General features: G+C 37.5%; 1 protein-coding gene across 2 annotated transcripts in view; it reads right to left on the bottom strand.

Annotated features, from left to right (window-relative positions):
* Positions 1-24,589, bottom strand: part of GALK2 (galactokinase 2) — a 50,503-nt gene that overhangs the window by 13,617 nt on the left and 12,297 nt on the right. The window contains exons 5-8 of one of the 2 annotated variants that reach the window (XM_087744731.1): positions 23,553-23,699; positions 10,520-10,618; positions 7,659-7,811; positions 2,386-2,596 (exon numbers count right to left, since the gene is read on the bottom strand). In XM_087744731.1, coding sequence (XP_087600857.1) covers positions 2,386-2,596; positions 7,659-7,811; positions 10,520-10,618; positions 23,553-23,699 — 610 coding nt within the window. The remainder of the gene's footprint in view (positions 1-2,385; positions 2,597-7,658; positions 7,812-10,519; positions 10,619-23,552; positions 23,700-24,589) is intronic. The other variant, XM_087744732.1, reaches the window with a different exon arrangement.

Here is a 24,589-nt window from a genome sequence, read left to right as displayed (position 1 = left end):
TATGCACCACCTGTACCTCTCCAAACCTGGGGTCTGTACATGGGGGAACTGCAGAAATCCTTGAGTACCTGCCTATAAAAGGGATGCAAAGTTGCTGTGTGCTTCCAGACCTGGCCTGGGACTCGCCCAAAGCCTGTCCGTACCATTTTTCTTTGGGATGTGGAGTTTTTATCTGATCAGCCTTGTACACTTATAAAATTTTATGTAAGTATACGGTACCATCACTGGAGGAGTAGAGAACAGGAAGCTAGACTTAAGACTAAAATAATATTTACATAGCACTTTCAGATCCTTAAACATGAGATGCAATGCCAGTACAAAACATTATTTTTAACTATCACTGGGCTTTGAGTAATACAGAAAATGGAAACTACTGACAACTTCTATTCAGCCACAGAGAAAACTCAGAATCCAGTAAATAGCCTAAACAGTAATTCTCGTGCAAATAATTTACCCTTACCATTATAATATTTTATCAGAAAAGTTGATAAAATGTGTACAAAGAAAGAAAGATACCCTAAATGTTACGGTTCCTTCTTCATGTTGAACAAAAAAGTTCTGAAATTCTCTGCAGAGATTACTTATTTGTTGGTATGTTTTCTCTCACATGAAGAAGCCAGGCATTGTCATTAAACTATAGTGGGAAAGTAGAGGGGAAATAAGAACAATATTTTTGTCAAGCAGCCTCTGGTTTTCCAAAGCCAACATAAAATGTAATTTGTTTAGTGTGTAACAAAAACAAACAGTGGATTTAGATTCCTTCTTTCTGTGTCTGTCTTGTTTCTTCTTTGCATATAGTTTTACAGAAATCTGTTATTTAATTTTATATTGTACATGCAAAGAAGCTTTCAGCATAACCTATTTTAATTGGCCTTATCAAATGAAATCATGGTCATGCGAGTTTAAGACATTCTGTTCAGCAAACATCTGCAAACGCTATTCAGAGCCACAGTATAAAATTTCCTTTGAGTTTCTTCTATAGCTTTCATGTGTAAATTTTTTATCCAGACTTTGGTTTTTGAAAAAAAATCAAAATAACCTGTATAAACAATTCAGTTCTACAGAACTGTAGAATTTTGTTTTATAAACCAGGTATAAGGAGCATAAACATCTGTAAGTTGATAGTCTTGTATTACTTCGTGAAGGGGAGAGTAAGGGAACGGTGTAAAAGATTTACAACCTTGTAGTTTCCCATGAAAATGTTGCAGAGTGCAGGTACGTGGTTCAGTGTATTTCTCCTGTAGACATAGCACAGAGTTATCATAACTCTTTGTATAGAGATAAAGAGCTGGATTAAGATATCATATTCCATGCTGGTACCCTCTGGCGGTGTAATTAGACAATCAGATAGTTTCATACTCTCTGATACCACTGGGGTGCAAAACAGGTTCTAGATTCAGGACTTGGTCCTTGGTCAATATATTAAGTTTACAATTGTTATTTAAATATAAGCATCAGTATACATAGATATGTTACTGATTTATATACATCAAATATATACGTCCCGGAAAGCAGTCTTGGGAAGGACTGGCAAGGATACAATTCACCTGCGAAAGAGTGGAAGTGTTAAGGCCACAGAATGGAAACAAGGAAGTAAGGATTATTTTAAGTTTTTAAAGAAAGATTTTGATCTCAATTGGAAACCTCTTATGAATGCAAATTAATTATTTCACAAATGCTTTATTATTCAGTATTATTAGCAACCCTACTATATGCATCCAGGATCCATTCCATGTGTGCCAATGCTCATGACTACATGGTATAATCATAAGCAATAATACATAGGAAATACTTCAAATAGTCAATTGTTCACCTCCACCAACATTTTCCTAAAAGAAAAATAAATATTGATAGTGACAGGAACTTCTTTCTCAGGAGAGACCTAGATGACTTGCTGCCCAGTGCATGCTTTATGAAGTGATCATGTATTTATCAAGGTAAAAACAGAAACACAAGCTTCATCTATGCTAGTCTTTAACACCAGCTAAGGGAGAGCAAACAGGATTCATTTTAGCGATGCTCTAACCATCCAAAATGTTTGGGATTTGTAAGAGCCATTGCCAAAAAAGGAAGCCTGGTTTAGACTTTTCCCTAGAATAAAACATGGGTTATTTAGAGATTGCTCTAAAACAGCACAGGTTAATCTAAAATAGTAAGTGATTTGCTATTTCTACCATTTTAGAAACAGTTCAATCAAAATCAAAGTTTTGCTCTATTTTAAGTTAAAAGTTAGAATTAAAATCATGATATTAACTCTCCCACTTGCTACCGAAGATTGTGAGGAAGTATTCTGGCAAGACTCCCACTTGCACTACTTATTAATACATAAACTTTTATATAATACAAACATTGTACATGAAAAAACACCATTTCATATATGCTTACCATCTTGAGTGTTTTGACTAAGGATCTGAGAGCGGAGCTCCTGCAGGCTAATTCCCAGGCATTTACAAATTTCCTCTGTGCTGTAAGGCTCAGGATGTAATACCTCCTCGACAATGGTCAGCATTTCCTCTAAGCTAACTCCTAGCTTGGTTTGCACATCATGGAGTCTCAACGTTTGTTTCCAGTCCAAGCCTTTTGACTTTGAGAGAAGCTAAAATTCAAAAAATAAAACAGAAAATATTGTGCCTTCCTGTTTAAAACTATTCCATTGTCCATAAGCACCTTTAAAAGACCCATTTGCTCTTTTCACTTCTTAACTGGGAACCATCAGAAGCTACTTTCTATGAGTACATGGCAGATAATCATTATATTTATTTACAAAAGGTCTGTGAATGATAGATATTCTTCCCCCAAATCAGGTATTGTCTGTGAAAGCCCTACTGGCATTATTTGTGTGATATCAAATCAGTGATTTATCCTTTTCCATGGATGTTGTTATTTTAAGCACTTATTAACCTTTTACAACCACATTCAGACAATTGCTTATACAAATGCTACGATATTGTAACACTAAAAGTCCCGAAGAAGTCTGTTCCTGTACTGTCAGAATTTGCTCTAACATTTAAAACTGTTTGACCTTTCCAATATGCTCCTGGAATTTTCTGGTGAACATTTAAGGTTGTCATTAAAACCTTTTCTCATAATAGCCTTAAAAATATGAAAGTAGGCATAAGATTTGTGTGGGAGAATTAACCGTAACCTTTCTCAATCTCTAGAGTTTAAAGTAAATTTTAAGTATGTTCTTTTAACATCCACTTTAAAGGAAGTTTTGAGCCTTATAGGAAGGTTATGATGTGTTGGTCAGAATCTGCTCTGTTCCTACATGATTGCTAGGATGCTAATTAGTTATAGATAGATCTGGTTTTCCCACTCCACACAATGACGTCATGCTTTGTGTATCTTTGTGATGTTTTGGCAACTGACAGAAGTTACTTCAACCATCAGAATCCTAAAAGGAAATATGTCAAAGAGGCTTTTCCCTGGAAGGCTGCTACATGTGTTGATGTTCTCATGTGCCTAATGAAAACAGTTGAGTAAAGCGGCTTTCCTCATAGGTGGAATATTTTTAATGTTATTAATTACAGAATATCAAGTGATCATTGTGGGATCCTACCAACATACCACCTTTAATTTCAACAGCTGACTACAGAGTAAGACACCTATTAGCAGGTATGGGCCAATGTCGTTTTACTGTGTTCATAAGCACATGACACACCTCCAGTTCTGCACCATTTAAGTTGAGATTAAAGCTTCCAAGTGTGTCAGATCAGGCTGTATGTTTGCAGAGAGTTTAAACCAGTGCAGCAAGACCACGGAATGAAATCCTTTTCCTATTCAAATCAGCGTTAAAAGCTCTCATCAACAGGGCCAACATTTCACCAAGTGTGTTTTGTTATTCTTTTCAGTAAACACTGGTTTTGAGTGAGATTGGTTTGAAATCATTTATGTCTCAATTCAGCAAAGCCATTTAATCTCCTGGGTTAAAAAAGTCATGGGATTTACATACATGTCTGAAAAGTATTTACTTTCCTTTGTGCAAAGATACAGCATGAAATTTAAGCAGAAGAACTGCTGTCCAAGTATCTGCTGTAAATTCTCACCTTCCTGCTCTCCTCCAACAATGCTTTTCCGATTTTGCTTTATTACAGTATATAAAAATTAACTACTTTTGGTGCCATCTAGTGACTTGCTAAGATTTATGTGAGGCTTAGTAGAGCAGAACAAACAAAATCCAATCAAAATCCAAATCATATGACTCTGTCGCCATCTAAAACAGTGTTGTATGTTCAGCAGTAGAGAAAGAAGCAGCATTGTCCAGTGGCTAATGCAAAAAACAGGGTGAGAAAATTTTCTTGTAAAAGACTGGTTAAGTCACTTCTGGCCTGCTTTTCAAAGGCTCTGAGTACTTAGAACTCCACAGCCCTTATGTAATTGTATTTTAGCTTACTTATCGATAAGTTAGAATAACAATTATTACTTCATTTGTTTTACTTAAATACTCAGTATCTCTTACGTTGGTGCATGCTTGTGACGTTCTTAAATCTGCTTCAAGGTGCTAAATGAATGGAAATTTTTTCCCTCATACTTTAATCCTAATATTCAGCATCCCCTAGACTTTATTACTAGAAGTTAAACAGAACTAAGAATTTACAAAAAATAATGCTCTATAAGGCCACCAAAATTTTTCTACTTCCCTTTTTAATAAATAATCCCCTGTAGAAATATGTAGCGGATTGTCACATCTTTTCCCATTTCTCTACTTCAAGGGAGATGCTGTATTTTAGATGAGCTAACTATGCTGGGATTTTACAGGTCAAATATTCCAAATAGAAACTGACCCTGTCAGGCCAGTGGGTAGGGCTTTGCTGGAAAGGTCTATACTGCTTATAGCAAAATTTCAATTCTAACAGCACTGCGAAAAATGTTATGGACAAACAGAAATGTTTTTTGAAAATAACCTAGCTGCAGCAGCTCAAATTGTAATGGACACAGAACAGAAATGGGAAAAAATCCCATCTATTAAATGTACAAAAGTAATCCCGATGCTGATCCCACAGTTGGATATTTTCTTGATGATTTCTGACTGGATGGATTAAAGATGTGGACATCATCCAGCTGGCTTTTAACTGCCAGGATATAGCATCTGTAGGCTTTATTGTGCTTTTATTGTTCAACACAGGCACACTAAGAACTGCAAGTAACTGAGGAAAACTTACTTAGTAAATGATGGGACAAATATAAATAAAAGAAAGTCTGACTAAGAGTAAGTATAGGAATACTTAGCCCTTATATAGCAACATCACTTTCTTACACTTTACGTTTCTATAATGTCATCTGAGCATCTTTCCACATTTAACAAACATTAGTTGATTAACTATACGGCATTCCAGTCGCAGACATTCTTGGCACCACTCTGTAGCTGACAGTGAAGTGAACCACACATGCTGAAGCAGCGGAGATCACAGCATTCACTAATGCTCATATTCATCCCGCAGCACCTACTGTGCGACTTTTCTTAAGTATAAAGTACAAGTTAATTTCCTTTGTAATTGCAAGTGTTCTGCAGAACACAAGCATCTTTAAACGTACTGTTTAATGGAGTACAGAAAAGCACTCAGAGGCTACAACAAGAATAGAGAAAGAAAAAAAAAAAACACGAGCAAAAGAATGACTGTCCAGAAGGGAAGGGAAAGGAACAGAACCTGAGAACGTTAATTTTGTGAGGATGACCAAGAGCTCGCTTCCTGTAGGACAGACTGACATTAAAATATTCTACACTAATGCCAGCAGGGATATGTTGTGTTGGTATCTTTACTTACATGGAGCTTTCTGGAAACAGTATGAAATTCTGGAATGACCTAAAGCAGAAAGGGGGAAAAAAGCCTATCCTAAGGCACTTACCAATGAGAATTTCTTTTAAAGCATTATTGTGAGGCCCAGCATGTTATTTCATAGTTCCATTAGCTTAATGGTGCTTAAAAGACTTCCCTGCTTCCACTTACATACCTGCCCTCCTTCACCCCACTGTGACCTGTTCCTAAAGACAGTCCTTTCCTGACTCAACGTATTTTTTATAGTGTGTGCAACCTTCCATCTGGGTAGCATATGTTTAAAAATAGACAGGTGTGCGTTGCTAGTCTCCTTAAAATCAAGCATCTGCTAAAGGGACCTTTTTAGAGATTGCATCATAGCTAACAGGAATGTAAAAAAAAAAATCATCTTTCCTTACCACCTTTTCAATGTACTGCACAGGACCAATAATTTAAAGCAGTTTAGAAAACTGATTCAAATCACAAAATCTGGTATATGGAACAATACTTCAAAAGGTCTTACAACTTAATGCACTCATTGTTGTAGTTTGCCTTTTAGAATAGATCATCTGTGAAGGCTCTGTTTCTTATGCAAAAAAATTTCCAAAAGAAGCTCTTCCTAAAATACACTTAGTCGATTAGCTATCCTAAATTAGACGCTTATCAGTTATACCAGGACCAACATACAGAGAGATCCTTATCTTGATTTTCTTAATGGCATAAGAATCTTTTTATTAACTTCAGTGACAAGAGCTTTAAGTGTGGTCATTGGTGCTCTTATTTTTACCATATCTTATATACTCCTAAAATGCAGCTATGTTCTTTACACTTGAGTTTAAAGCCCATTTAGAAACTAATCTGAAGTTCAGCTTCCCTCCTCGAAAAATATCTCAACACAGTATTTTATATTACATTTTGTCAGTATCTGATCATCTCTTCAACTCTTTTTTTTTTTTTTTTTTAAATTGTTAACTATGGTAATTTTTCGTAGAATTATGATGCCAACACATGCTCAAACTACTTTTGAGTATTTCTCAGATTTTGGCCAAATGTTTTGTGGCAAGGAGTTCCACACTGCAGTTTTTAAAACTTTCATCTACACTTTGTGGCCCAAATTCTGTTCTTTCACACAGCACACTAGGTTGGGTGTAACTGCAGTGAATCTTTATGCTTACTCCTCACTTAACCTAATCAAAGAAAAATCCACTGTATTCCTATAACAAACTCAAATCAAACCCTACATCTACATATTCCTAAATGTATGGTCTACAAAATCCAGAATTAAAGTGGAACTTAGAGATTTTTTTTTTTCTCCCCATGTTCAAATGCCATACATTTTAGAGATAATTGCAAGCTGTAATCTGGCAGCACAACCTAAATGTTGGGTTTTGATTCAAGCCTGTTTTTAAACTTCACACTGACATACATGCTGCTATTCAGCATTTCCAATTATTACTTCCAGGCCTCCAACTAGTAGCTTTGATGTCCTCTAAATCCTAGAAAATACACATCTATTGCCATATATACATATAACCATGTGACCACACTGGTTGCTTTCCATTATTTGTCATTATTCAGCTTTAATTAGAAACACTCTATCTTATTAACCGAGAATATTTTTTGCTGAAAAATAGACTTATATCCTCCATTGAAATATAATACAAAATAAATCTAATAGAACTAAATCACGTAATCTTCTATATAAGGGCACAGTCCTTGCACTTCCATTAAACTCGGCAGGAGTTCTGTTTCTGCAGAGATGGAGGTGTCTCGTTCTGGAAAGAAAAATGCTCCTTAAAGTAGCACCTAGCCAGGTGTTAAAGACACAATTGGTCAGAAGTGGAAAAGCAGCACATATTTAGATGAAGGTTTCATTAGAGTTTGACATAAGCCATACGTTACCTTTGTAGCCAGACGACACTCCATTACCCTAATATTGTAATGAGAAGTTGCTGCTTTGTTCATTTCAACACAACTGTTAGCAATAACAAACACTGCTCCACTTGGAAGTCTAACATCAGTTGCCCTCAGAGGACTGAACTCTATCAACTTGGCCTATTGAAAGAAAAATGAATGGTTAGTTTTAATTTACTACTAGCTAACAGTGCACTTAGTTCCATAAATCAAATGCAAATTTGCATGCTTTTTCTCTTGAAAATCCAGGGACAGTTAAGGAAAGAAAACTGACATGAAACAGCGAGAAAAGAGGTTTAACCTCATTGGCCAAGTTACACATACATTTCAGACCTTTCCCTTGTAGCTGGATTTTAAAACGTTTCCATTAAGTCTTTGGGTTTTTTCAGCATTTCACAGAACTCCACCCAACCTATTTTTCTTGCCTGTTTAAGACAACAGTTTTTCTTTGATCTACAGAAGAGTACCAGGCCTGGCCAAAGCTAATGTGCATGCCACTCAAAACAAGGGGCTTTACACTCCCTTCCCCTTCACCAATGTCCATCTCCCCCTTAGTTTTCTGGTTTTGCACTAAATCAAGATTAGTTTACTAAGGTACAGAATAGAACCAAAATTTTAGGACTGACTGGAAACAGTGATCATGTTGCATATGGACAACCAAACAGAGAAATGAAATAAAACTATATATAAATATGTAGTTACTGTCTCCTTCCTTCTGACATAAGAGACTGTCTTGCTCGCAGATGCCTTACACAGGCTGTGTAAGATGTTCCCAACATTTTGTGACCTTTTCACAGAATAAGCGAGGCATCCATTAATTAAATAATTCAGGATGTAATGTAATCAAGAGATTAAATTCACATCTGGTTTTTCATTGGGATAAGTTGTAAATCATGTGCCCTGCTTTGGCTTCTTAGAATAGACTGTAACTCTGCAAGCAGGGATGTCTTACTGGTTTTGGCATTGTTCACCCCCAGAGAGTTCCTTGAGCAGCTAGAGTGCTAAATAAACAATGACAAATCTGCTTGTACATTATGTACAGCATGTGTGTTACTCCCTGCCATTGAGATTCTGGACCACGTCACAAAATTACTATCAAGACAGACAAGCTTGCTTACATTTAATATACCCTTTAAGAACTGCTACATTAGATCAGAATGTACCACTAAGCTGGTCCAGTGTCCTGTTTCTGACAGTAGCCATAAATGGATATTTAGAGGGAATATAAAAATAGGACATATACAAAGAAATCTTTTTTCCGGGTATATTTTTCCAGCTTCCCATAAGCAAAGATTACAGCGTTTATACTTACACTGGAAGACACATCAGAGTATTATGTTTAATAGCTACAACTAGGCTAATACTCTATCAGTGTATCCAAGAAGGTCTTTTTTGAACCCTTTTTAAACTTTTGCCTTCCACAATGTACGGTATTTCTCAATTTAACAATGAGTGTTTTGGAAAAAAACCCCAAACTTCCTTGTTTGTTTTTAACAAGCTGCTTGCTAATGTCATTGTGTTTCTATTAGTTCTTCGGTTATGAAAAACACTGAATTCTCAATTTACCTTCTCTTACCCATTCAGGGGTTTTACAGAGCTTCAAAAGATCGCGCTTGTTTTCCAAGCTGAAAAGTTTTAAATTATTCAGTCAATGCCTGTATAAAAAAATAGCTTTGATCAACCTCAGTGTCCTTTACTGTACTTTTCTCATTCTAGGTTTTTTTTCTTTTGAGATGGGAGGCCAGAACTGCATTCAGCTGCAAGTACACCAGAGCAAGGATATTTTCTGCTTTGTTCGCAGTTTCTTTTCTAATCTTTTCTAACATTTTCTTCGCTTTTTTGATCATCATCTCTATATGTCAGAAAAGCTTCCACTTATGATCATCAGTGTGTATGCCAGGAAAATATGCTGCTTTCTTCAGCATTCATGTATCTGTGTCTTTACTACTAATAGGATAAGTGTGAAAGAAAAGTGTAGAGTAGGTACAGGTGATGTGAAATTGAAAATACATGTATCTCATGATGGAATTAAATGTTTGATGTAATTCTAGGAAATAGCTTACCCAAGATATGGCATTAAGGAACAAAAGCTGTAGAGATATAATATCATAATTACAAGCAAAGTAAAGGTTGTCATAAAACGCTACATTAATTTCAACAAAAGTATTCTGACAGGTTTTAGGTTTGAACGTTTGCAGTCCTGTGCACCTTCTGGGACAGTAAATGAACTCCACTGTAAATTTCACTGCAAGCACTCCTGCATAACTTGGCAGGTCTTGCATATCATTGCTAGTCTACCTTCTGTCACCACGTTTAAGACAGCTAAATGCCTTCTACATCAGAATCCACCCACAGAATTGTCTGGAATTAGCAAAACTGGGGAAAAGAAGTCTCCATTGTCTTTGTAACTTGACCTGGCAAAACTTCCTAGAACTGTTTGGTTATAAGAAGTTTCAAGAAAGCATTTTTGTAATAATTATCCCATTTGCACTGAATACAAGGCATACCGACCATTCAGATTTCATTATATGGGAAACATTCTAAGTTCAGCGATGAATTAGCCAAATAGTGTGGAACCTGGCGCTCTTCAGAGTACATCTTTCCCCACATCTTTTCTTTCCTCCTTCTTGCCATTTCTCACTTTCATCATCTTATTCCTTCAAACTTGTCATAGTTCATTATGCACAATTTTATACATATAATTCCTGCTTCGTTTCCATACCAATGGTGTTTATACTGCTTACTAAGGTATTCCAGTTTCTTGTATTTCCGCTAGATACATATAAGATATTTTTCATTTACATAAATTAATATTACATTGTTAGTTTAGATTACAAAGACCCACATACAGTTCCTTCTTCTGCCAGAAAAGAGATCGACTGGTCCATTCCTCCACCTTCTGTGCCAATATAATGTTCACTCTTTGTACAAATTTCTGCAAGTTCCACCTGAAAAAAACAATAACATGTTTTCACCTTCAGCCAAGGTTAAAGATGATATTCAGACTAGATATAAGGAAGACATTTTTTACGATGAGGGTGAGGCATTGGCACAAGTTGCCCAGAGAGGCAGTAGATGCCCCATCCCTGGAAACATTCAAGGTCAGGTTGGACGGGGCTCTGAGCAACCTGATCTAGTTGAAGATGTCCCTGCTCATTGCAGGGAGGTTGGACTAGATGACCTTTAAAGGTCCCTTCCAACCCAAACTATTCTATGATTCTATGCTACTTTTGTACTGCTTACATATGAACTAGTGAGAAAACAAAGGAGATAATGATAGAGCTCTGAAACCATTGTCTCTCACACACCAAGTAGCGTAAGCTGGTATTAACCAGGATGCCACATGGCCCCTTTTTACTTTTGTTCTGAGGCAGAACAGAATCAACTATTCAGCCTCCACTGGACCCATCATACCCAGATGCTTTTCAGGGTGTCCTTGTTTAGACGCTTAACTCCTGTAGTTGTCCTCCTCCCACCTTCCTCATATACCTCACACTCCTCCATCCCAGTAGCCAATATTTTGTTGATTTCTTAGTTGAATCCACCTATATACGCATCTTGGTATCTTACAGAAAAATGGCAAGTTGTTACTTTATACTATTGTAATGCACTGACTCCATAATCAGAAATCATGTATTGAACCTAACTCAGAAACCCCTTCTCACTGTAAATACTCTAATCAGTGGTGCTTGCCATTTCTCCTTGAGATACTGTACTCTGCTTACATTGTTTATCTGAACTAATTTGTAACTATATGTGATTTGCATTCCTTTGTGACATTTTAGGCATATCTTTGTGCATTCTGATAGCCGCAGGTCAGAGGATACTATGGGAGGGTGGAATATCACTATCGTAACTGTCAAAAATAATAATTTACAGTAAAGCTTTCAGCCATTAGGCCAAGTCAAAACAAAACACAAGAGAAGCCTTGGAGAATGGTCAAAGAACATAGACTAGTCAAAAGGAAGTAGGTCAAAACGAAAGCATCCGTGTCCCCATACCCCTACCAGTTTGTTTTTCTAAGCACAAGGTAATCACAGGGAAGATGGGAAAAGAACTTTAGAAAAGCCACAGTCCATTTTTCAGTCTGGTGGCAAAGTCAGATTCCACACTAAGGATGTAGCATCACAGGACTGAAACAAGCTCACCAGCAAGGCAGGGACATTAGCCAGCAGACAGCTGTAAAAGCAGCAGATAGAGGCAGTAAATCACCATCCGAAGAGAGAGGTATGTGCAGGGTGCCTGCCTGCTTGCTCGCTCACTCAATTTCTGTAATGGCACCACAGACAAAGTTGTAAAATTGGTGCTTAGATCAATGTAATCACACTGAACTGTTTGCAAATGCACTAACAACCAATTTACACAGCTCACAATGCAGTTATGGCCAATAAGCCTGAGGCCGATAAGCAGAAGTTATCAAAAGAACATTAACAAAGTTAGTTACTTTAAAACTATGCAGACTGGATCTCTTTGAATCAAACATGGTAAATGACCACTCGCAAGAAAAAGACCATTAATGAGAGAACACAGAAAGTACAATCAGCAAAAATACTCTCTTCTTCTGCACTGCCTTTCCTTTGTGCATTTTAAAGATGAGCTGAAATAGAGATAATGCTTCGTTTATTTTTGTTGAGAAAGTACAGGAACATCACACATTTTGGTGTTCTTTCTTTTTAACAAAACCCATCTTCCAGTGCCTGACTTTTGCTGAAGATCAGGTTCATCAAAATTCATTTTTCGCCCTTGTACCATGTCCAGTTTGAACCTTAGACCTCTTCATCCCATCAATGAAATTTTAAAATCCAGTCACCATGCGTCCCTGCATGAAATGCTAATGAATGTAATGATGCTTTTTTTTCCCATTTAATGCTAAAATACTCAGCAACAGCTTCACAGAAAAGAAAGAACAAACCTCCACACACAGCAGTCTCTTGATGCTCACTCCTTTCTACACGTGAAGGCACGCCTGTTTACAAACATCTGTTGCTGGGATGTGGAAATGCTGGCGTGTTTCAGCCAGTTCTGCTGAACCTGCCTTTCGCCCCTCTGAGAACAGAGCAATAGCACATCCCTGGTTTTTGTAGCCATTGGCAGGAGACATCAGACTGGAGTTCATGAATATTACTCACTGGCAGCAACAGAAACTTCTTCACACTGTCTGAAAAGACCATGCCAGCACATTGATCACACACACTTAAACAGGAGCTGTGGCTGTGCAAACCTGGCCTGAAGTACAGCTCCTGAGGTACTTGCAATGTGTGTTCCACTCTTGGGCACAGCTGCCTGAGGTACTATTTCATCTGTAATTACTAGATAAAGCTTTGCAAAGCCAGAAATTAAGCATTTCACACTTCACGTAGTCTGGCTGCATGTCATCTCCATATACACATCAGCTACCACTTGATTGCTTAAATCGTTTAGACTTTATGAGTCTGGGCTTATTAAATAAATATCAGGAGAAGTCTTGCAGAGGAGGAATGTTAACAATTAGGACAGTGCCACTCCCCTGTCCCTTTACATGGTCTGGTGAATTGTGCCTGGTTAAGCATTGGGCCTTGCTTCGTCCCAGCTCACCAGCTGTCCAGCTGCGTATGCTGGGCTAACAGCGCTGTTCGAGCTTGAGCAATTTTTGTTTTGAAACTCAGCAAGGATTGGCAGGACCACCAAGTAGTAACTGGCAAGGGTTGAGAAGAACCCTCTCCACAAGACAGCCCAAGGCATCCCTGAAACATTATTTGGTTTCTAATTTAAACGGGCCCTTGCTGACACAGGCTGGCCTTCTAATACTAGGATGAGAAGCATGTGAATGGAGAGGACATCGTCATCTGTATAGAAAGCAGTTTCTACTTACTATTGAGACAAATGGGCAAATGTTTGCCTTTTTGCTAAAATGAGTGAAAGGGCAAAGTTCAGAGGAGCTAAATTGTAGCATTGGAAACTAATGTGAAGACTAAACTGGAGAGCCTTGTGTACATATTTCATACTTGGAAAAGCATGGTCATATGACTGAAGCATTAAACCAAACATCAGAAGGTCTGGGCTCAATTTCTAGCTCCACATTAAGTTTCTTGTGATTCAGGGAAAGTCCCTTTAATTCATCATGGCTCCATTTCCTCAATAAAATGAGGAGTACCTTCCCCCTCTTTGTAATTAGTAATTGCTACTTGAGATTCTAAGATGGTAACGCTATAAATATGTGTGACTTCATTATTAGAAACTGAAAAAAACCACATTTTGCTACACAAGTTCTCGGACTTTAGGCTTCCAGAGAAAATATCTCTAAGGTAAAAATTTGCTAGAACCATGTAATAAAAGCAAATAACTTTTGCCTGTCTCAGAGCAATGCCTTGTTTCCATGCAACTTGCAACACTCAGAAGCTCTTCAGGGCAGGAACTGTTTGAATCATCTGTTATTTATATCTCTCTGTAGTGTACGTCTCACCTGTAAAAATACACAGTTTCTCAGATCCCAGATGTCACTGCACAGTTTGGCAACATTTCAAATGTATGCCTGAACAACACCTAGGCATGCATCACCTTCTTCCTCCTGGCTGCGCTGTGGTTCCTGCAGAGGTGTAACTGTGAGAATTCTTACAGCCACATTTAGGGGGACCGCACCCCAGGCAGGTAGGTCAGAGGGGGCCGGCCACTCCTTGGTAGGGCTCTAAATACAACTGTTATGCATATAAAATAAACAATGTTGCCCCTATTGAGTTCCACATGAGTCCTAGACAGGTGTTCTTGAAGGGCTGGGTGAAAGCAGACATTTGTTCCTCATGAAGCACCATGAGAAATATGCAGAAAGAATAAACCCCATCTGCACATAGACTACACTTCCATCCCACGTATTCCAATCCGTACAAGAGATCACTTCGAGACAACCACAAAACAGAACAAGTTCTACACACCCAAGACTCATTAACATGGTTTTTCCATCCCTAAAGCATTATTTCAAAAACACTAATAAATCATCATTTAAGTCTTCATTGAATTTTACATACTTTACTTTAAAAGCATTCCTATAAGGCTGCTGTTATCTTCAATTTAGAGACAGCACAGATATTTACGTGATTTGTTCAAAGTCATGTGAATCGGTCACAAAGCTGAAATGAGAATTCAAAACCCTCCCTATTTCCAGTATTGTGGCTTATTTCTCTAAAGAAAATGGTCTCAGGGAAACCTTTGCAGGGTGGGTTTAAAACCTTTTTAAGGTGATGGTAATGAAAAATGGAACAAAAGGATACTAAAATCAAAGTAAAAATGGGTCTGAACAGTAGCATTATGACTCTAGAAAAAAAATGACTTAATCAGGTGAATCAAAAATTTCCTTACCCTAACTGTTCTGTGATCCATATATGCTACTGCCCTCTGAATTTCTGGATTACTGTTCCAGGAAGCTGTTCCAACAGGACTGGCTAGGCCAGGTCATCATTTGTGAATAATGCCTAGCATGCGGACAGTAAGTCCTAAGCTGTCATCTACGCTATTAAACAAGCAAAGTGATATATTTAATGTAGTAATTAAAAAAGTAAAGCTCAAACATCAGGAAATGTTTCCTTTGATCTCACGCCTTCCCCCCCCCCAAAAAAAAAAAACAACCAAAACCAAACCTAGAAGGGAAATGCATATAATGCCCATGAGTAAGTAAGGGGCTGTCAGCTAGCTAAAATTCATTAAAAGACTTGGGTCGGAATAAAAATATAGAATATATTAACATAAAAGCCGCCTTTGTTGGTCAAAACAATGCTACTTCTAGTTCTGTATCTTGTACCTGAAAGTGGGCTCTTAGTACGGACCAAAGGCCAAGTATAGATGATATTTCCCCAGAACATTATTTTTTTATAAAGAGCTTCCTGAGCTGAATGTGAATTCTCCACGCTTAGTTACCAACAATGTATTTCTTATATATGAACTTGTCCAGACTCCCTTTTAACTCATTCAAAATTTTAACATGTAGAACATCCAGTAACAAGGACTTCTACAACTTGTCAGGTGAGGAACTATCTCCTTTATTATTATAATGTGAGGGGCAATGAACAATTGATTCCTATCCACTCTATCAATTACATTAATCATTTTATGGACCTCTATCACTTCCTCCTTCAAATGCCTTTTTCCAAAGAGTCCTAGCTTACTTTTATGGAGGTCATTCTGCACCTTTGATCATCCGTGTGGCTGTTCCCTGACTCTTTCCCAGTTTAACTATCTTGTTTGGTGAGAAAGGAGAGGGGCAGACTTACAGCTTTTCTTAGACTACCTTAGAGAAAATGTCTCTGTACCTTTTGCTATTTTTATGTGGCAAATGAGCCACATAAAATGTGTGTTAATTAGTGTTGACACAGACATATGGCAATGCAACCTCAACCAGTTCGGCACTACTATTCCACCTCTTCCACTGAGGTTACCATCCTGACACCACAGTCAATGGGAGAGATTATGAGACCACGTGTCAGCCACTCCTGTGCAAAGTCCCTTTATACCTGCTTTGCAGTGGCATGGCTGAAGCAAACTGTTCCCTTTTGCTGACTGTAGTGAGGTCTGTAAAGATGAGTGATAGCAAGCAGGGAAGCTGGGATGGAAACTGAAATATCTGAAGTTAGTCGAGCAATACCCTGAGCTATCTCGTACAATTGGTCTGTTCAGCCTCTGAACACGGGAGAGGGATGAGCATAACATGACAGTAGTAGTAGCTGGTAGGTGAGTTAAACCGTGAAGTCTCCCTGGTGATCTATCAAGAAACACTAAATATTGCAGCTTTTGAATGCCAGACCCAATATGATACATACAAACAGTGCTTTTATATCTGTTGGCAAGCACACACACCAGGTTGGCTGTGCTTCCATGGGAGATGCTTAGTATCGGTGAGTTACGTGATATATTAACATTTTTGTTGTTTATTCAGCAAAAAAAGATACAACATATTAAATGAGAATATCCATAATTGAAACAATACAAAGCAACATCATTAGAAGTAGAATCTCAGTGCATACAACTCACTCACTTGCCTAATAAGCAATTAAGCATTAAGAAACTTATGTGAAGTAATAATCTATTTAAGGAAGTTGCTGTCTGTCAGGGATTTAAAAACTGAACTCTTAGGTTTTAGACAACTTTAGCTGGAGCACAAAATGTATTTTTTTTCAGGCTGTTCCTTTTCAGAAGCTTAATTCTAAAGTCTGCGTGGAAGGTATCCTATTGCAGGAGGCAGTGCTTACCAGTTTGTCTACCAGGCAACTGGCCCCCATGTGCAGACCTAGGCTAGCCTTTGATCTAAGGGCTCTACTAACTACCTCTGCTTTTTGTTTGAAACAATTTAAGGTTCTCCCTGATAAGGAGCAAGTCAATCTTGGGTTACAAAGAAAGAAATTACTACCACTTAAAACTGTTTTATCTTTGAGCCGCAAGATTTCCTATCCAGCATGCAGAAAGTCTAATCTGGGAAATCATATTAGTGAAGATATAATTTAGTCTGACAAAGAAGGGTTGTTATTTTTTATTATTGGTTGCCTTATGTGTAGTTACTCTAGATGGAGAGATTTCTTGTAATAAGAACTCATCAATAGGTCTGCATCATGTTACCTTGTTTTGGATTTTTAATGGAAAAAGTGGGTTTTCAGTAAAATGATACCTTTCACTAGTATGTATTTTTCTCTGCTTGTTTACTTTCCAATATGAAACACCTAAAATTCAGGTTTTGATTTTCAACTGAGTATTTTTGGTCTTTCAAAAATGTTGAAGAACTGATAAAAGAATATTTTTCTGTTGCCAGGCACAATCCAACATTGTATTAGATTTGGCCACATATACCCTGATACTTCAGCAGCATGATAAATTATGAATGACCCACGACAGCTCATTTGATTTTCTGTTGACCCACCATTTCTTTTAGTTTCTCTCAGTTTGATGTTATTGATAATGAACATGAAGGCCTAAACGTACAAAGGTATTTAGGTATCCGAGGAATAATGAAAGTAAACAGATGATCACTTACTTATAAAAAATTTCCTAAAAATAGAAACCTAAAGAACTATCTGAGTGAGAACAGATAAGGGAGTTCCACCTTTAATAGTCCCCTTGCTCACAAACAGGCCAAGGGCCAACTGCTCTGATTTTCACTCATGCAACGGGTCTGGACAGTATGTAAACTGTGACAGAATTTGTCCCTATATAACTGTCACTGTCAATATGTTCCATACCAGTGATCAATCCCTTTCAATCTCACAGACCTTTAAAGAAGTAAACTTGTGTAAGATTAAACCCCTTAAAAGAGTAAGACAATTAGTGAGTAGGAGACAGGCAAATATTTGTTAGTAAAACAGAATTAGTGTTGCTTAGTATTTTTTTGGAACAGCTTACCCTACATTACCCAGAAACTTGATATATACAAATCCAGAATGACAGCAGCCAAAATAAAGCAACCTTCTCTATAAAATGATAGTATTAAATTACATCTGCCTCAGTGGCTTTATATAAGTTAATTTCGGCCAAAGTTAAAGATGCTAAATTTTCTACATATAACAATGCAGGAGTAGTGATAGCTCATCTTTAAAATAAGAAAACAATTTTCTTCCGCTTTTAAATTTTATTGTTAGTGAAGGGAAGCTCCATGAAGAAAATACATTAGTTAATATGAGTTACTTTTAGACTGTCACTTTCAGTGCTCCAAAAGTCTCTTCAGCATGCAAATTTATGTAACTGGAGTATTTAAATATTGAGCCAAAAGTCCTGTGCGTACATTTACTCTCTCTACAGCAATACAGTAATGGTTCCCCAATGCACGCTCATTAACATTTTGGCCAGTTTAATCTGAAAAGTCAGACTCAGTCAGCTGCGTCCCCTTACAACAACTAATGTTGGTCATTTTATGGCAAATTTAGTGTAGATTTTCTATGAAATTCTACAGGGTTTGGTTCACAGCACACATGACTGAAAATGAAGAAACATTTATAGATAAAGATGAGTATTTTACAGTAAGAAGAAAACATTCTCCATCTCTTAAGGCATATTTAAAGTCTAGTTAGGTGTTGATTTTTTTTTCAATCTGTGCATGTTTTATACATATGTATGTATGTATGAAAATAACTTCTGAAATACAAGGTACTATGTTTCATTCATTAAGGTATAAAATGATGCCCAAATGTTGAGGTTATTTTTACCACCAGGAATGTCTTTATTTTTAATATCTGGTCTTGACTAGGAATAGATTGCTGAAAGTTACCATCTGCTTCCAGTTTGCATACAAAATCCCAATTAGCTGCACTTCATATATGTTTTGCAAGGTAATTATGCTTACTTTTTTCCAAAATGGGGAAATATTTGTCAGATAGTATCTGGATGTCCTCATAAGCACAGCAATCTCAGCTTGACTTTGTCTGCCCTCTAACATGCTCAAATAGAAGGTTATCAATTTGGTTGATGAGAGATTACAGCCTTTGATTACCACTGCTCCAAAGTACTCTGTTTCCCCTTGATTACAAACACACATAGTCAAACTTAACAAGTTAAAGGACCCTGGTTTTTAATTCCACAGCGAGAAAGGAACTTTAACATTTCTCAGTATTAACAGTACTTTAAAATACAATATCTATGTACCATGTTTTGTGTAAGCAATTTGAGTTTCTCATATAAATAACCTGAGCGTGCATTTATCAAACATTTTTGATGCAGCAATATTATAAAATAATCCTCACCGGTATTGTCAGCACATGTTATTAATTTCAAAGTCATACCATCAATATGAATACTCACAGATTTTTTTGCCAGATAGCTAGATATTAAAGCCCTATTGCACATCAGAAAAATTATTAGGAAGTGGTAAAGTATTCAGTTAAAGCCCTTTCCTTATTATACACAGGCTTCAGAAACAGCGTAGAAAGGATTCCACTTGGCCTATCTATTCTCCCACTGAAATCAATGACGTTACCAGGTGTTATAACTGTTTAAATACAGAACAACATTGGATGTTTTGAAAACCCCACACTCAAATTCATCTGAGCCATTGTTTGAGAAAACTGAAGCCAATGGACACTGTACCATTACAGATTAGATTTAGGTCCTTTATTTATCATTCGGTCTGACTTAGATTTTTCTCAGTCTAGATAGAGCCAAATATAATTCAACTTCCTATGCTCAACATTTCACATTAAATTAAATAAACCCTATTTGCTTTTGATCTATTTTTCCCAATAAGTATGTGCACAGCTACCCAGCCTTGAGCAACAGCAAAAATGTTAGGGTGGCTGAACAGAACTTAGTATCACAAGATTTAACGTTTGGACAGCAACACTATCATCACATCTTTCAAGTAAATGTAGTTATTCAAAAGTACTAAGTGATTTTCTGTACTCATTAATTCCTACCATGAAGCACAAAGCTGGGACAATTTAGAGCATTATTCTATTTCCTTTACAAAAAATATCTTCTCCTGATGAAAAGTTGTACAAAAGATTGATTTTGTAACAGTAAAATAAAAATCACTTTAAAATCAAAAGCTAATACTCAGCATTGCTGTTCTTTGAGTGATGCCAACACAGTCTTAGACTGGTATCCTGTTTGGAGGAGAAAAATGGATTCTTTGTAAAGATCGCATTCTAAATTTTCCATCTTGTTATTTGAATGCTGTTGCACTGCTGCAACTGGTTAGCACTGCACATCTGGCTGAATTGTCTTGGACTGGTATTTTCCCTAAACTATTGTGTATGTGTGTGATGGGTTTTTAAAAAAAATATTGTATGCACACTGAAACAATGCCCTATTGCAGACTGCTACACACAATAATTAGTGAGAGCATATTTTTTTTCTGATTTTGTTTTCAACGTCAAAAAAGTGCTATTTTTAAAGTAAGCCACCATGAAATTCTAGCCATGCTTTTACAATATTTTTCACTTTGGTTTTTTTTGGCTCTTAATCTCATAGGCCCAAACTGCACACTGGAAGTGTTATCTCATAAAAGCTCGAAATTTCAACAACTTCTATTCTACAGCTACTATTTTAAACTTACATTTATCAGGAAAAAGAGCATATAACTCAAATATTCTCATAAAAATAGTTTCACAGAAACAAAACAGATAAATGTTCCATTCAGTAAAAGGTCAATTTTTCATAACTTTGGCTAGAGAAGCCCTACAATTCAGCCAAATCTAATTCCAAAGCCAAAAGTTTCTATGTCCTGCTGGTACAGACCATCGTATTAAGATTTTGCAAAGTCCATCAGACTAATGAGGGGCAAAAAGTCAATCTTTTCTCATAAAATTACCATCATGACCAAATATTATTACTTATAAATACTACCATTTACAACTTTTGCAACTCTTAAGCATTTGAAAAAAAAAAGATGGAGGGGAGAGGTAAAGCGATATTTCTTCCTTAAAAATAAACAAACACATAAATATCCAGAGCCCTAAAAATGCAAGGTCCTGGTTTGCTTTCAGTAGAAAGGATCTGGAAAGCCCCTATTTCTGGTCAGCTAAGAATTCCCCTGCCATGGGGGAGCTCCCAGCTGATACACAGCCAGCATTACTGGATCCTGCACAGATACCATTTGACACCAGCACAGGATGCATTAGGAGCTGGAAAGAAGTGGCCAGAGCACGTTTTATACTTCTGAGGGCTCACATGCCTAGACTGTTCTAATTTATATTCAGACTAGCTCTGCCTTATACAAGGCAGTTCTGCGAGGCTAAGCATAAATTCAGTGCAACAGAGAATCTGGATTTAGCTAGATATAAGAAGTCTCTAATGCTAAATCATAAATTAGCCAAGAACGCTGAACTTGTTTTTACTGTCCTGTAAGATCTGGAGAAACTTAGAGCCTGGACAAAAGTAATCAGTCTTCAGAGCTGTCATCCTCTGTCTTAACCACCACAACCAGGTGTCTTGGTCTATGCAAGCACACCAAACCCTGAATATGCTCTTAACTGTACTCCTATGTTGGCTATTGGGAATTTTCATCTGTACATTAATTGCTCATTTTTCATCACAAGTGCAAAATACTTGGCTGCAGACAAAAATGTGCAGTTGTGCCTCTTGTATTTGTCCAACTATATTTGAGACACAAGATTAACTTTCAGCACATTTTCCAACCAGCAAGCAGAAGAGATTTTGGGTTGATTGAACAGGACACATGAGGAGAAGGACATTCAGTGGAGTCTCTGTCTTCCTTCTGTTCCTCCACGAGTTGCTATGAAAATGCCAAAAGGAGTTTTGCACCTTTCTTTAGACCAGGTCTGGCATAATGCCGGCCAGTACTCCCAAGCTATGTGTCAATTCAGCTCAAGGTACATGCTGTATCATTTATTCTCTTAAGAAAGCGGTGCAGTATTTCTTGCAATAATGAAAACCTGGCTTCTGGTTTTCCAGATACAGATTTCTACTACCTAGTAAATTTTGGGCTTTCTGACCTCTTTCAGTTTTATGGATTTTGCAGATAGCCAGTTTCTGAACACATGCACTCCTGTGATTTTGATCAGTAGTTGCCAAACTTAGCTCATTTAGTTACCACCATCAGAGATGGTGCTGACCTGTGATAGGACCATCTATGCAAAACCAGAAGCTTCTTGCCAGGCCAGGTACACACGTATAAAAAAGCACATCTGTCACCTCCAACCCTCTTACTGCAAAGTCTCATTCTTCAAAGTGGGATCCTCAATTCCATGTTTTCATCTACCATTGCACTACACGTCTCACCTCACAAACTAGAGCCTCTGTTAAGTGTCCAATCCCTTACTTACCTTTTGACCACACATTGCACCAACACAAAGCAGGGTGACAGTGACTGTAGCCACATCCTCCTACATAAAAAAGGTATCCTGCCTCACCAATCCTGCTTCATGCTGCCTTAACCCTGCTTGATACCTTCCAGAAGCAAGCACTGTGAGCTGTGCGGTGTGGGACAGAGCACTTAACTGCTGAGCAGATTGCTGCAGCTGCAGCTACATAGAGAAGCAAGTCACAACTGATCAGCATAAACCTTCTGTGTGGATCTGTTTACCTCATGGCTCAGATAAGTGCTTGTATACAAGCACAGTTAACAGCTGCCATCATCATGTACCACTTTAAGTTGGCTTTGTACCACAATTTGGGAATGTCTGCCTTAGACAATAGGCACAAATATGCATAACAGTCCCATTTAGATCTGTTCTTTTCTCTTCCTGACAATGTTCTAATTTAAGATCCTAGTTTCACTTAACCAGACATTTTTACTGGAGAGAACTTTATTCCCATATGGCACCTTCAAGGACCATGACTCCTCCAGAAATTTTTATTACATGAGCCAAATTCTACTAACAGTTGTACTGCTAACAGGTCACATACTTGGGGTTTGCTTTTAGACTAATGTTTGTTTAGAAAAGCGAGGAATACATTTTGGATTGTAAATACGTTCATTCCGAAAAAACTGTGAAGAGAGAATAAGGAGAGTCAGATGGAAGAATTTTACCTCTCCTTTGTGCTGATTATATAATTTATCAAGAAATTGTTCCACAGGCCTCCAACAGATGCCTTGCTGTTAAAGCCATGAAAAGTCATTCAGGGAGAGGGTAAAGGCCTCGGGGGTGTGGTCCACATGCTTCAGCACATATATCCTCAGTCCTGGCCTGCAGATAGCACATCTGGTCCAGGCATGGACCTGATGGTTGGCCAGAATACAGGCTTACAATAACGCTCCTTTTTTCAGCTTTAATGTAAGCTTGTTTTCTTGCCAAATTCAAATCCTGCCAAAATTTGGCCAAAGATGTTTGCTCAATTGTGCAATATCTTAAGTTTATATCCAACAACTCTTTGCAAAAACAATTGTATCGTGTTTTTAATGTTTACAGGCATTAACAATATTTAATTTTAAGTAGAATTTTACTGCTGACACTCTCGTGTTTTACAGTAAATTACCTTAGAGAGGGTTTTTCCATTAGCTCTTAGTGTCACGAGTCCTGCACAGCACACCAAAGCACTGGAGCTAGAGAGACCAGAACTTGGAGGGATGGTTCCATCTAGCAGACAATTCATTCCAGTTGGGTTATTAAGACCAAAATGTTCCTAACAATGAAAAAATAAACAATCTCAGTTTCAAGTACAGACAGGCTCAGGCTTGCAATTATCTGATACTTAGAAAGAGAATCTTTCTGCTGAGTTGTTGGAACCAAGGACCTGCTTCTGGTATCTCCAAAATAAAGCAAAATTTTCATTCTGTTCCTTAAGAGCAAAGCCAATGGCAGGGATTCAGCCAAACGTACGTCTGCAATTCCTGTGCACAAACATATATGAGCTGACAGAACTGTACCCCAAGCAGAATTCAGTATGGGCTAAACGCCCAAGAATTTACCAAGCTTCGTGGGTGGGTTTTGCAGCAACTGACTCTGCTCTGAGCTGCCATGGTGACAGTACCAGAGGTTACCAATCATTTTATACCCTGCTTTTGTCCTTTTCTCCACAGCTTAGGGCACCCCAAAGAGCTTAAGGTCCACTTTATGCTTCATTTCTAATGCTGGCATGTGGTATTAGGGAGCCACATCATGCTGATGGGGAACTAGTAGCCATGCAGCTGTATTCAAAGCCAGATACTCCTATCTCCTGAAGCACCCACAGGACTGACACTCAGAAAACCACAATGGTACTTGAAGGACACTATGCTTTAGGAGGCACAAAGACGCACCTACCAGCGATAATGGTCTCTGTCATGATATTTTTAGAATAAAGTTTAAAGTATTTTTACACACATGATAGATATCACAGATAATACATTTAATCAAGAAGTCGTAAGTCCTTGTGTACATACTCTTTTAATTATACTCTTTCGTTGGTTTGTCTTTTTATTTATGACCACTTTAATATAAATTTCTCTCTGTTGTTAGTTTGAAATAAACATGCAGCACTTACTAAAAAATCATTGAATGTATATGGGGGTATATGAATAGCTACATTCTCAT

Source organism: Nipponia nippon, unplaced genomic scaffold (genome assembly GCF_047370975.1).
Source record: "Nipponia nippon isolate SJK-2023a ecotype South Korea unplaced genomic scaffold, ASM4737097v1 scaffold_9, whole genome shotgun sequence".
In the NCBI taxonomy this organism is placed as follows: domain Eukaryota; kingdom Metazoa; phylum Chordata; class Aves; order Pelecaniformes; family Threskiornithidae; genus Nipponia; species Nipponia nippon.
This window is presented reverse-complemented; position numbering and strand designations above follow the sequence as displayed.